Source organism: Carettochelys insculpta, chromosome 18 (genome assembly GCF_033958435.1).
Source record: "Carettochelys insculpta isolate YL-2023 chromosome 18, ASM3395843v1, whole genome shotgun sequence".
Classification (NCBI taxonomy): domain Eukaryota; kingdom Metazoa; phylum Chordata; order Testudines; family Carettochelyidae; genus Carettochelys; species Carettochelys insculpta.
In genome coordinates, this window is record NC_134154.1 from 19,807,882 (window position 1) to 19,822,823 (window position 14,942).

A 14,942-nucleotide genomic window follows, 5' to 3' on the forward strand; every position below is an offset into this window, starting at 1 on the left:
TTTACACTAGCAGATCCGGCTTCAAACATCACCTGACTTAGTTTGATTGATTTTGTCACAAGGAAAACAGTATATACTAAAGGAGAGAAGGATCTGTCAATGGAGGCATTTTCCATGATTCAACAGAATAAACCAGTTAAAAAGGTGGAAGAGAAAAGAAAAGCAATTCTGGATAATTGGAGCTTTGTCATTTGGGGATTTATAATACCCCAAGCTGTAATGGGATACAAACCACCGGATATTAATATTATAATAGAACACGCATAGCTGTTGAGTGGCTGTGAAATAATTTTTTATCGCCTCATCAGGCTTTCAGGATTCTTGAGCAATTGTTTTATATGAAATATAAAGAGAAGCTGGAAAGTAAAGTGAGTTTGCATTTTGTTCTTCTTTCTGAGTTTCTGAGAAAGTGTGTGTATGCGTGGGTGGGAGGAAGGAGGCAGGAATAATCCATTTTTTTACTGTCAGGCAAAGGTACAGTGATTTACAAATCAGTTCCCTATGAGTGCGGATGAACGGGTATATTCATAAAAGCTGCCAAAGTTGATGTGATGCCAAGTCAAATGGAACAAGACTTTCTTTTTTCTGTTCACTTCAGTAGTTTCTTTAAAGTGGTTGCGATTGCTCTTTAACACTAAGGAAATGTATTTGCAATCTCACTCATTCTGATGCATAATGGCTTATATATTGCTAGATCATTCCTTCCGTTCTGGGTGAATTAAAAGGAAAATTCAGAATACCTTCATGTGTTGTTAATAGGAAGTCCATGGGAGCTTTGTCATAATAAAGATTACAGAATCAGTCCTTTGATGTCAAATAATAATGGCAAGGGTGGGATCTTCAAAGCAGCAACTAATTTTAAAGGGACATTTTAGTCATCAGAATCCTGCTAGTCAGATGTGCAAGGTTTAGTTTAAATCTTTAAAATCTGTTTAAATAGACCCAAAATGTTCCAGCAAGCAGATAAACTTTTGGGGATATAACTAAGTCCAACTCTCCCATCTTCTTGTTGCTGCTGCTCGCTGATTAAAATGTCTTAAGAAAAATAGGTCTTCAAATAAAAGCTTTGAAAATATAGCCTGGTTCTCCCTCCAATCAGTAAAGGTCCTATTCTGGAAAAATTTACTCCTGTTCTCTTCCCATATGGGTCTACTCAAGTGAGCAACCATCAGACTTCAGTTTTGACCAATAGTCACAACTAGAATAAATCCTTTGCTGTCAGTAAGTTGTGCTAAGTATTGATTCAGTCGCTGATATTTAAGCAAGCAGAGCAGCATTGTTAATTGTTGAAATCAGCCAGTCTGCCATAGTATTGGTGCCTCATCAAGCTCTCAGAATTATGGGGCAGCATTTTTTTAATTGTTTCCTGCATAGGAGAAAATGCGAGGACAGCTTTCAAAACAAAGCAAATGTCAGAATCATAGAATCACAAAGCTGGAAGGAACCTTAGGAAGTCATGTAGTCCAGCCCCCTGCTTCAAGCAGGATCAACCCCAACTAAGTCATCCCAGCCAGGACCTTGTCAAGATGAGACTTAAAAACCTTGAGGGATGGAGAATCCACCACCTCTCTAAGCAAAGCATTCCAATGTTTCACCACCCTCCTGGTGAAGTAGTTTTTCCTAATATCTAACCTACACCTCTCCCTCTTCAACTTCAGACCATTACTCCTTGTTCTTCTTCGAGTGTCCCCGTGGGTGCTCCACATTAGGGTGTCGGGCTCGCCCGGCGCCGCAGATCGGATCTTCCAAGCAGTTTCTGCCGGACCGCGCATGCGCCGGTGCGCGCCACTCCCTTGCGCGCTCCTGGCCACGTGCACGATCCAGTCCCCGCCAGTTCCTTTTAACCGCCGTCGGCTGCAGACGGAATCCGACTAGTCTACGGCCAAGTTGGCGTATTCAATGGTTTAAACTGTTTTCTTTAAAGTTTTCAAGTTCTTAGGCTACTGTTAAGTTAGCCAGTTGTTATTTTCAAAAAAAAAGAAACAACAAGCGGACGGTATTCAGTCCAGTCCTAGTAACAAGCGGAGCACCAGAGGCCAGGAGCCTAGGGCCATTAGCCCTCCTGCCGCGGCAGGCTATCCGAGAGGGGGAAAAACAGCACAGAGAAGGTGCTAAGTACCCATTAACAACTGAAAGACTCACCAACAATGTCCTCTTCAGGATTCAAGAAATGTGAGTCCTGCCGAGAGGCAATGCCAGCGTCTGATGGGCACAGTCTCTGCATAAGGTGCCTGGGGGAGTCCCATGTCACACAGAAATGCTCCTTCTGTGCAAAATTAACAGCCAGAGCAAGGAAGGACAGGGAGATGTGGCTTAAAATGCTGCTCTTCGACAAGGCCCTCCAGCCAGACGTGCCGGAGCGGCCGCAGCAGGAGGGACCCTCCAGGGCCCATAAAAGGAAAGCCGCCTCCCTCACCCCATCAGCGCAAAAACGGAGGAAAGTCCCCCCAGCCCGATCCCTACTGGCAGCAACAGCGAGCGGGACGGGAGGAGCGCACAGCCCCCAGCCGCAGCAACAGCTGATCGGCGGCAGCACGGAGAGCCACGTGGAGGCGGCTCAGCCTCCGATAATCAAACAGCCGCCCCACACCGCAGGCAGGGTGGCGGCTAAACAAGCGCTGGTACCGGCGGCACCGCAAGCAGCGGCACCGACCCCCGGGGAACCAGCGGTGCAGAGCACGCTGGCACGCAGCCTGCAGGCACCGGAGGACACCGCCCGTGCGGCACCACCCATGAGCATGCCGAGCACGGCGCGGATGGGGCCGAGATCCCCTACACGTCAGGGGGCGGAGCTACACAGGGGGAAGGCTGCACACAAAGCAAGGCACCGCAGCCCCTCTCCAGACAGGGCTGCAGAGTTGCTATCTCTCAGCCCTTCGCTTATGCTGCAGACTCCAACAAGAAGGCAGGGGTCCCCCCTAGCCTACCCGGAGCCCCCATCTCCATTTTTACAACCAGCCTCGCCCTGGCTGGGACCACCTTCACCCTTCCTGGGGTTTGAGCCGCTGGAATACTATCACAAATCGCTCTCTCCAGTGTCCCACGTCTCTCGACGGTCTCGCTCACCCAGACGCAGAGGGTATGCACCAAGGGAGTGGTCTAGGTCACCTTCCCAAGAACAGTGCCCATGCTGCCATGGTCACCCCTATCACGCGGGGCATAGACACCACTGGCAATCTACCAGGGAAAGATCCCCTCAGACGGTCCCGTATCCCCGAGGGCAATCGCGAACGGGGACAGAGACTCAAGTATCTCAGGGGGAACTGGTTATGGAACCCCGAGATTTTCCCTTGCAAGCTTCCAGCGAGCGGATGTACCATCACCAACAGGAACCGGAAGGGTCCATAGAGGCGTACCCTAGTGGTTCCTCGCTCTCCTCCCCGGACGAGGCTATGGCCCCGGGGGACGTCCATCCTCCGGACGATCTCAAACAGTTTCAAGAGCTGTTTAAGAGGGTGGCCTTCACACAAGGCATCCAGACAGCAGAGGTGCAAGAGAAACACCATAAGCTCCTCAAAAATCTGAGACCTCCAGCCTCCTCCAAAATAGCAATACCGCTTGATGAAGTAATCTTGGAGTCCGCCACTATGATATGGCAGACCCCTGCGACTATTCCGCCTGTCCACAAGAGAGCGGATAAGAAATACTTCGTGCCGGCGAAGGGCATGGAGTTCCTGTTCAGCCACCCACAACCAAATTCCTTGGTGGTGGAGTCGTCGCAACAAAGATCAAAGACATCTCAATTCAAGACAGGGGGAACAGACAAAGATGCCAAGAAGCTAGAGCTGTTCTGCAGAAAGGTCGACTCCTCCTCCACTCCACTGTTGCGAATGGCAAATTACGCAGCGCATTTAGCGAACCATAATTTCGACAATTACACTAGGTTAACCTCCCTCATGGACTCGCTTCCAGAGGACAAGAAACCGGTGCTCAAGGCCATAGTGCAAGAAGGCTACACGGCCTCGAGGACAGGAGTTCAGATCGCCCTGGATGTTGTGGACACAGCAGCACACTCCACAGCTACGGCAGTGGTTATGCAAAGGGAGTCCTGGCTCCAGACTTCGGGTATACCGAGGGATCTGCAGGCAAAGATAGTCGATCTTCCCTTCGACTCGCAGAAGCTGTTTGCTGAATCATCTGACTCGGTCCTTCATTCCAGTAAAGATTCAAGAGCCACACTTAGAACCCTGGGGATTTACACCCATCCATACAAAAAGAAAACGTACTACCCTCAAAAAAGATGGTACCAGTACCAGCAACAGCGTCCCCAGTACCACAGGGGATACGAGCAAGGGCAACATCAACAGCACCAGCAGTACAGAACTCCCAGGCGACGTTCCCAACGGAGCCATGTGTCCTCGGGGCAGGGCCAAAGGCCACAAGTTTGACACACAGATCCAGGGCTGCGCCATCACTACCATCGCACAAGGTCATCCGAAGCGGCTATTCCACCATCGCCTCCGACCATTCTACGACCAGTGGCAAAGGATCACCACAGACAAATGGGTGCTGGAGATCATAGCCACAGGGTACGCCATCCCCTTCCAGTCGCTCCCACCGCCACGACCTCCACCCAGGCCCCACCTCCAGGAGGCCTCCTATGTAGCAAGGCTCAAGCAGGAGGTAGACCATCTCATGCTCATAGGGGCAGTGGAAAGAGTGCCGGAGCAACTGCAAGGAAAAGGGTTCTACTCGAGGTACTTCCTCACGGAGAAAAAGACAGGAGGCTGGAGGCCCATCTTAGATCTTCGAGGCCTCAACCGGTACCTGCACAAGCAACGTTTTCGGATGATCACAATCGCCTCCATCCTTACGGCACTGGACGATGGAGATTGGTTCGCAGCCCTCGACTTACAAGATGCGTATTTTCACATAACTATCCATCCGGCTCACCGACGATTCCTCCGGTTCATGGTAAGCAAAGAACATTTTCAATACAAGGTCCTACCGTTTGGCCTCTCCTCGGCCCCCAGAGTCTTCACCAAGACCTTTGCAGTGGTGTCAGCCTACCTGCACAGACAGGGGGTATTTATATTCCCGTATCTAGACGACTGCCTACTCAAAGGGGCCTCGAAGGAGGAGGTACTACGCATGATACGTGTCACAGCAGGCACGTTCTCTTCACTCGGCCTGGTGATCAATCTGGCAAAATCAAAGATAGACCCCACACAGGACATAGAGTTCATAGGGGCATGCATAAATTCCATTACAGCGAGAGTGTATCTACCAGAGACTCGCTTTCGGGCCATCGGCTCCCTCGTGCAGGTCATCACCTTCAGCCCTACGGTGCCGGTCCTGACGTGCTTACAGCTGCTGGGCCACATGGCAGCGGCGACGTTCGTAGTACAGAACGCCAGGTTACACATGCGCAGCATGCAGCACTGGCTAGCGAGCATATACAAACCGGCAGCACACACCATCCACAGGGTGGTGTCGCCCACAGCAGAGGTGCGCAAATCCCTGCAATGGTGGGTAAACCCCAAGAGCTTGCAAACAGGGGTACCCTTCCACCAACCACAAACATCGGTTTTTCTTACTACAGATGCCTCCCTCATAGGGGCTGCGTCTACACGTGCACGCTACTTCGAAGTAGCGGCAGTAACTTCGAAATAGCGCCCGTCACGTCTACACGTGTTGGGCGCTATTTCGAAGTTGAAATCGACGTTAGGCGGCGAGACGTCGAAGTCGCTAACCCCATGAGCGGATGGGAATAGCACCCTACTTCGACGTTCAACATCGAAGTAGGGACGTGTAGACGATCCGCGTCCCGCAACATCGAAATAGCGGGGTCCTCCATGGCGGCCATCAGCTGGGGGGTTGAGAGATACTCTCTCTCCAGCCCTTGCGGGGCTCTGTGGTCACCGTGGGCAGCAGCCCTTAGCCCAGGGCTTCTGGCTGCTTCTGCGGCAGCTGGGGGTCCGTGCTGCATATACAGGGTCTGCAACTAGTTGTTGGCTCTGTGTATCTTGCACTGTTTAATGAAAGTGTGTCTGGGAGGGGCCCTTTAAGGGAGCGACTTGCTGTTGAGTCCGCCCCGTGACCCTGTCTGCAGCTGTGCCTGGCTCCCTTATTTCGATGTGTGCTACTTTGCTGTGTAGACGTTCCCTCGCTGTGCCTATTTCGATGTTGGGCTGAGCAACGTCGAAGTTGAACATCGACGTTGCCAGCCCTGGAGGACGTGTAGACGTTATTCATCGAAATAGCCTATTTCGATGTCGCAACATCGAAATAATCTATTTCGAAGTTGGGTGCACGTGTAGACGTAGCCAGGGTGGGGAGCACACATGGGCAAAGAGGTGACTCAAGGGCTGTGGTCCTCCACGGAGCAGTCACTGCACATAAATATACTGGAGCTCAGAGCAGTGTTCAACGCCTGCAGACACTTCCGATACCATATACAAGGCAAAGTTGTCGGGATCAGTACAGACAATACCTCCACCATGTTTTATATAAATCGGCAAGGAGGAGCTCGGTCCCGTGCCTTATGTGCGGAAGCAATCCGGTTATGGAACTGGTGCATTGCCAACAATATAATTTTAAAAGCCTCGTACTTACCAGGCTCTCACAATGTGAAGGCAGACCAGCTGAGCAGGCGTTTCGCACTCACGCACGAGTGGCAGATCCGTCCCGATCTGCTACGACCGATTTTTCACGCATGGGGCTTTCCCCAGATAGACCTGTTTGCCACTCAACACAACAAGAAGTGCCCACGATTCTGCTCCAGGGCAGGACTGGGACGGGGGTCCCTGGGGGACGCATTCGCGATCTCATGGAGGGGCCCCCTGCTTTACGCTTTAGCTCCCACAGTGCTGATCCACAAAGTCTTGCAGAAAGCCAGGAGGGAAGGAGCCCGAATGATCCTGATAGTCCCAACGTGGGATCGACAGCAATGATTCCCCCTCCTCCTGTGCATGTCGGACCGTCCACCGATGCCCCTCCCGGTGGCGCCGGATCTGCTTACGCAAGCCCAAGGGTCCATAGTGCATCCACACCCCCAAGGCCTGCGACTACAAGCGTGGTTAATCCATGGCTCAGCTCCTTAAAGAGCACATGTATGGAGGAAGTGCAACAAGTCCTAGAAAGTAGCAGGAGGACTTCCACCAGGAAGACCTACAAGCAGAAATGGACTCCCTTCACAGCATGGTGTTCTATCAAACAGCTAGCCCCTCTTTTGGTGCCTATACCTGTAATATTAGAATATCTACTGGACCTCAAGAGAGGAGGACTCTCACTATCCTCGTTAAAGGTCCACCTTGCCGCCATTTCGGCGTTCAGACACGAAGGGGAAGGGCACACGGTGTTCGCCCATCCCATGGTTACCAGGTTCCTCAAAGGGTTGGTAAACCTATACCCCCCTCAGAAACCGCTTCCACCTTTGTGGAACTTGGACCTGGTGCTTCATGTGCTAACGGGACCACCGTTCGAGCCTTTGGCCACGGTTCCCCTCCGCCTCCTTACGATAAAGACGACCTTTCTTCCCGCAATCACGTCAGCTCGCAGGGTGAGCGAGCTTGCGGCAGTTATGGCAACACCACCCTGCGCTGTTTTTTCCAAGGAGGCGGTAACCATACGGCTGCATCCAGCCTTTGTTCCTAAAGTTTCTTCTGAGTTTCACATTAACGAACCTATTGTTTTACCCTCGTTTTATCCAAAGCCTCATAACTCTAACAAAGAGGCGCGCCTACACCTCCTGGACGTGAGGAGGGCGCTAGCCTTCTGTATAGACAGGACCAAGTCCTTCCGGAAAACGGATAGACTCCTAGTCTCTATCGCTCCCAAATCGAAAGGAGAAGGTCTCTCTTCACAGAGAATCTCGAAGCACATCATATCCTGCATAAAAATGTGCTACGAACTCAAAAAGACTCCTTTACTGGCCACTCCCAGGGCTCATTCCACTAGGGCGGTGGCGGCATCAACAGCCTTTTTCTAGGGCGTTGCGCTAAAAGACATTTGCAGAGCGGCGACCTGGTCATCCTATGACACCTTCGCCAAACATTACGCCCTTCACAGGGTATTCCAAGAGGATACCCGTCTCTCGACAGCGGTCCTCTCGGGGACAAGCTGCACATAATCCGATTACCCACCTCCTATCTTGGGTTACTGCTGGGTAGTCACCTAATGTGGAGCACCCACGGGGACACTCGAAGAAGAACGAAAGGTTACTCACCGTAGTAATGGTGGTTCTTCGAGATGTGTCCCCGTGGGTGCTCCACTACCCGCCCATCCTCCCCGCTTCGGATCTCTGTTTAGTGTTTTGCAGGAGCATCCGAGGCGGTTGGTCAAGGAACTGGCGGGGACTGGATTGCGCACGTGGCCAGGAGCGCGCAAGGGAGCAGCGCGCACCGGCGCAGGCGCAGTCCGGCGGAAACTGCTTGGAAGATCCGATCTGCGGCGCCGGGCGAGCCCGACACCCTAATGTGGAGCACCCACGGGGACACATCTCGAAGAACCACCGTTACTAAGGTGAGTAATCTTTCTTTCTGCCATCTGACACCACTGAGAACAGTTTCTCACCCTCCTCTTTAGAGCTTCCCTTCAGGTAGTTGAAGGCTGCTATTAAATCACCCCTAAGTCTTCTCTTCTGTAAACTACACAAGCCCAGATCCCTCAGGCTATCCTTATAGGTCTTGTGCTCTCGCCCCTTAATTATTTTTGTTGCCCTCTGCTGAACCTGCTCCAGCAAATCCACATCCTTTTTATACTGGAGGGCCCAAAACTGCAAACAGTATTCCAGATGTGGCCTCACCAGTGCCGAATAGAGGGGAACAACTACTTCTCTAGATCTGCTCAAAATGCTCCTCCTAATGCACCCTAGTATGCCATTAGCCTTCTTGGCTACAAGGGCACACTGTTGACTCATATCCAGCCTTTCATCCACCGTAACCCCTAGGTCACTTTCCGTTGTACTGCTGCTGAACCAGTCGGTCCCCAGCCTATAGCAATGCTTGGGATTCTTCCGCCCCAGGTGCAAGACTCTACACTTCTCTTTGTTGAACCGCATCAGATTTCTTTTGGCCCGGTCCTCCAATTTATCCAGGTCACTCTGGATTCTCTCTCTACGCTCCAACATATCTACCTCTCCCCCTATTTTTGTGTCATCCACAAACTTGCTGAGGGTGCAATCCAGTCCCTCATCCAGGTCATTAATGAAGATGTTGAACAACACCAACCTCAGAGCTGAGCTTTGGGGCACTCCGCTTCAAACTAACCGTCATCCAGATATTGAGCCATTGACCCGTTGGGCCTGACCGTCAAGGCAGCTTTCTATCCATCTTATAGTCCAAGGTTCCAATCCATATTTCCTTAATTTATGGACAAGAATGTTGTGAGAGACTGTATCAAAAGCTGTGCTGAAGTCAAGGTATGTCATATCCACTGACTTTCCCATGTCCACAGAGCCTGTTGCCTCATCATAGAAGCTAATCAGATTAATCAGTCAAGACTTGCCCCTGGTGAATCCATGTTGGCTACTTTTGATCACTTTCCTCTCTTCCAAGTGCTCCACAATGGATTCCTTGAGGATCCCCTCCATTATTTTCCCATGGATTGAAGTAAGGCTGACTGCTCTATAGTTCCCTGGATTGTCCTCCTTTCCTTTTTTTAAAGATGGGCACTACATTTGCCTTTTCCAGTCATCCTTGATCTCTCCCGATCTCCAAGAGTCTTCAAAGATAATGGCCAAAGGTTCAGCAATGACCTCTGCCAATTCCCTCAGTATCCTCAGGTGCATTAAATCCAGACCTATGGACTTGTGTACATCTAGTTTTTCTAGATAGCTCAGAACTTGTTCCTTCCCCACAGATGGCTGCCCTCCACCTTCCCATACTGCATTGTCTGGGACTGTCATGTGGGAGTTGACTTTGTCTGTGAAGACTGAGACAAAAAAATAATTGAGTACTTCTGCTTTTCCTACATCGTCTGTCACTAAGTTACCTCTCTCATCCAGTAATGGCCCCACACCTCTGATAACCCATTTGTTGTTAACATGCCTGTAGAAACCCTTCTTGTTACTCTTCATGTCGCTTGCCAGTTTCCGTTCCAATTGTGCTTTCGCTTTCCTGATTACTCTCCAGCATTCTCCAGCCATATGTTTATACTCCTCCTTAGCCAACTGTCCATATTTCCATTTCTTGTATGCATCCTTTTTGAGATTAAGCTGACTAAGGATTTCCCTGTTGAGCCAAGCTGGTTGCCGACCATGTTTGCATATCTTACTATGCAGCAGGATGGTTTGTTCCTATGCCTTCAGTAAGACTTCTTTAAAATACTACCAGTTCTCTTAAACTCTTTCCCCTTCATCTTCATTTCCCAAGGGATCCTGCTCATCCGTTCTCTCAGGGAGTTGAATTCTGCTCTTTTGAAATCAAGGGTCTATATGTTACTGCTCATCCTGCTGCCTTTTGTCCAGATCCTGAACTCTATGATCTTGTGGTTGCTGCAGCCCAGGTTTCCACCCACTTCTATTTCTCTTACTAGTTCTTCCCTGTTTATGAGCAGCAGGTCAAGTTGTGCATGGCCCCTGGTTGGTTCCTTCAGCACTTGTATCACGAATTTATCCCCAGCATTCTCCAAAAACCTCCTGGATTGTCTGTGTTCTGCTGTGTTGAAATGAGATCAGAGTGCTATGGGTGCTTAAATGTTCTTTTCCAGACATATAGTGTAGTCCATAATTGATCCATCAATAGTAATGTAAGTGGAATGGAGGATGTATTTGGTTCATTCACATTAAGTATGATCGGTTTGTCTTTACAGCCTTTAAATTAAGCACTGAGCATTATTTCCTTGTCTTTTCTCTAAAAAGATCATTCTTGAATCTTCCTCCACTGGTCAATTGCCAGGCATGACAAAATGTTTTGTCCCTTATGTTCTGCTGCTGGAAGCCTTGTGTACAGTTTAGTTTCGAGTTTAATAACAAAGGTATTACAAGTCCTGTGCTACTCCTGGTTACGCAGGTTTCAGGAACAACGGGGTCAGTTGTTCCTGAAGGCCACTAAATCAGGGTCTGTAAAATTGAGAGTTTACTGTATGGCGTATTTTATCTTTTATTGACACCACTTTTATAATCAGAAAAAGTGTTCCAAGTCTCCCCAGATTTTTTTCTTTTTTTCCTTACTCTGTCTCCGGCGTTTTTCTTTAGAAACTTTAGTGATTTTCTTTGTGACTTAGAATATGGGCTATGAAGCAAGAGACCCACATTCTGACCCCTGCTCTGCTGCAAGTATGTAGCATTGGGCAAGACACTTAACCAACATGGTGACCTGATCTGAACAGCAGAGATTATAGGGCTTGTTTCTTATTTACACATCTCTGGCAGTGAAAGGACCTCAATTTTGGTATGCACTTGAATTTAGGTTTAAGGTCCTTTGCACAGCCACAGTTAAGTAAAAGTGCCTTATTGCCAGTGCTTTTTTTGTGCCAGTACTTGCTGGTACTGAGTACTGGCACCTCAGCAGCCCCAGCTGTGGTATTGGCTGAGGGTGGGGAGCTGGTTGAGTACTGTCTCCTCCTTTTTAACAAAAAAAACCCCACTGCTTATTGCAAATTAGGATTAGAACTAGTAGTGTGTATCTATCTCCCTACAGAATGCTGAGCATTAATTAGTTAACACTTGTTTATGCGAGACCTAAGCTACATATTGATGGTTATTGCCTATAGACCGTATTTACAACGAAGCTTTGGTTTTTTATGTTAACATGAATAAATAATCTCAGCGTGTGTGGCAAACTGCTAGAACACCGAATCATTTCAAATCACGTCTTTTTCTCTTTTTCCAGCTTGTTCGGTAAAATTTCATGTTTATTTGATCTTTAATTCTGATATTGAAATTAAAATGTCTTCACATTCCATTAGAAGTTTCTTAGAACTTTTAATCCACTGAACAGGTACGCAATGGGAAGTGACAATGGATTCTTCCAACATGCTACCCTTTGTCGCTCCCTTTACCCTATGGGAAAGAGAGCATTAGTAGGGGACCGATGGTCATCTAAATTATTCTGTGGCCTGTTCAGCATGTTGTGTCCACGTTGTGACTGATAGGGTGGTGGCCACTTTGTACCAATTATTGTGTTTTTTATTTACGGGTAGGTAATGAAAGTCCCTCTGGAAGTCGTGGTGTGATTTCGGAGTTTATACGACCACTGCAGGTATCTGGTGACAAACCGGAACAATTGTCTGTCAAACCGACTTTTCTATCCAGGTCAAGATCCAGCAGCCCAAGATGCAGATTTGATTCAGACGTGAGTCTTTTTTAAGTTTATGGCATTGAAAATGTATTTGATAGGCCGTGCCTTCCTTCAGCGGGACAGATGTGCTACATGTCGGTATCTAACAGCACTTCTGAAAAGTTAAGGGTGGGATTTTCAAAAGCACCCAAGTGATTTGGGAGCACAAATAATAGGATTATTGTGCTTCTAAAGCACATGAAGAGTTGTGAAAATCTCATCTAGAAAACCAGACTTAGGATTTTCAAAGGAAACTCAGCAAGTGATATGCCCAGACTGCAATAGTTCAGTGGCAGAGTTGGGTGCCTAACCCCCTAGATATCTTTGAAACTCTGAGACCTCGACAAGATGGTTTAAGACAAGTAGCATTTTGTAGATACACTACTATTCTATTCTGTTCTGCGTCACATATATTTACATAGAATGTCTTTTGTCATTCTTATCTTTTTTTTAGCTTGTGAAATGTATCACGTTTTTGTTGATCTTTTTGTGCCCATTACCAGTGCTAGACTGACAAATCCTGTGTCCTAGGACAGATAATGCAGCTATGGCCAGATCTACAGTTGGCGGGGTGGGGAGGGGAAACAATTTAAGATACATAATTCCAGCTATGCATGTTGTGTAGCAGGAGTCAGGGTATCTTAAAATTAGTTTTGCCACCATCCCCACTGCAGGAGATCAATGGGAGAAACTCTCCTGTTGACCTCCCATGCTCCTTGTGAGGGGTGCCAGGGTTGATGGTGGTGCCCTGATTGTTCAGTTTAGGGCTGCCCCATTAAGCACACTGACTCAAACCCTGGAAGATGGACCGCAAGTGTGTCGATCCTCCGGTAAGTATGGACAAGCCCTGTAAGAGCACTATTCCACCCAGCGCCCTGTCTGTGGTCCTCAGCTCTGTTTTTAGGAAGGCTTCTTCTAGGTGTGAGAAGTGGGTCACTCTCATTGGCGTATTCTTTGCATGTCTTTCTTGATGTGAAAATCTACTCATTTGTAACCTGAGGGGTATTGCCACCTGGATCAGTTTCTAGGGTACTATCTGTAGCTGAATTTGAGCTGGTACCCTGGAGAATCAAAAAGCCAATCCCTTCACCCATCTAGCTTCCTGTAGTATCTGCATTGATTTACAGTTTTGGAAAATTCAGCAGCGATCTTCACAATGTTTTATTATTGTTAATCTTTGCACAACCCAGGACTAGCAGGAAACACCTTTCAGTGCACCTGTACGATTCCTTTTCTTTCATGTCATCATGTGCACAGTCTTGAGCACCCACATACAAAGCTCCTTTGGAAGTGAATGAGTCTGAAATCCAGCAGCCTCTTGTAGAAAAGTTATAGGGTTCTATAAAAAATACTCTTAAATCCCAATCAAATTTTGTAGAAAATAAGATCCTGTGTATAAGTTTCCTTAACTAGGCTAGAGAAGATCAGTGGGATCTGTCTGTCTCTCTGAAAAACCCATATGGGGTGAAGTTTTTTTAAATAATCTATAAAAAGCTACTAGTTTCCATTAAATTCTGTAAAACTGTTCCATGAGGGCAAGTGGAACTATAAAACACCGGGTTGAAATGACATTTTATTGTATATAGTCCTAATTTTTCCATTTGTTAAACTTTTACTCTGTCTACACTAGAGAGTTTTGTCAACAAAACCCAGGGAGCATCCACATTCCCAATGCATTCTGTCAACAGTGAATTGGCAGAATGTGACACTTTTGTTGACAGCATTCTGCCACTCCCCCATGAGGCAGAACACCTCTGTCAACAGAAATCTGTCAACAGAAAGCCAGTCTGGACGTTCTAGGGGGCCTTCTGTGGACAGACAGGGCTTATAGGACACAGGGGCAACTCTGTGTGCTGTGCTTCTAGTTGGCCAATTTGCTGATAGAGTGGCCGGGCAGTCCGGCTGCTCTCTGTCAACAGAGCGGATTGCTCTTTCCATCCGCTTTGCAGTCTGGCCACAATCTGTCATCAGAAGTTTTGTCAGAAGATGTCTTCTGACAGCAACTTCTGTTGACAGAGTGCTGTATTGTAGACATAACCTGAAAAAGTAGAAAGTCTGGAATTGTGGTCAGATACTGTGGCTGTATCACAGGGATTGCTGGTGGACCCACAGGAAGGAGTTTGTATGAAAATGCTTGTGGACATCACTAACAATCAATGGGTAATAAAGGGTATTCTACAAAAGGATTAATTTCCTACTAAGGTCTGCTAATATGCACTCAGTATCCCCATCTGGGGGCCTGCTGAGTAAGAAGAACATACAGAGAAACCATTACTTCAAGGTGTGATCATCCACTATTTGTTGAATAGGCTGCATCAAGAGCCATGACTCTAAAAAAGGCAGCATAGCGACCAGATTTAAAGAATGAGAGCAGAACAAGCGCATGTCGAATTAAATTCACTTGTCTTATTTTTCAGTTGTCTCTCACCAAGAGCGTCTGGCCATTTTTAACTGAATTTCTCATTGTTTGCCTTCATATGTGTAATTATGTAGTGCTTACACAGAGTTCCCTTTAAATTTTTCCATCCATGGGTGGAATAAATTTTGTTACGTGTACCATGGCATATGCAGATGTGAACCACCAGGCAAAATAAGCACTGCCAGCTGTGGGTGCTCTGCTGATTAGCTTGGAGGCACCTGAATCTCTGCTGGGTGGCTGCCCAACTGCTCATCTTACAGGGAACACACATAAGCTATGTCTACACGTGCACGCTACTTCGA

At 48.0% G+C, this 14,942-nt stretch overlaps 1 protein-coding gene across 18 annotated transcripts in view; it reads left to right on the plus strand.

Annotated features, from left to right (window-relative positions):
- RIMBP2 (RIMS binding protein 2) overlaps positions 1 to 14,942 on the plus strand; it is a 485,649-nt gene that overhangs the window by 377,052 nt on the left and 93,655 nt on the right. For all 18 annotated transcript variants that reach the window (XM_075012504.1, XM_075012509.1, XM_075012514.1 and 15 more), the window contains one exon: positions 12,085 to 12,236. In XM_075012504.1, coding sequence (XP_074868605.1) covers positions 12,085 to 12,236 — 152 coding nt within the window. The remainder of the gene's footprint in view (positions 1 to 12,084; positions 12,237 to 14,942) is intronic.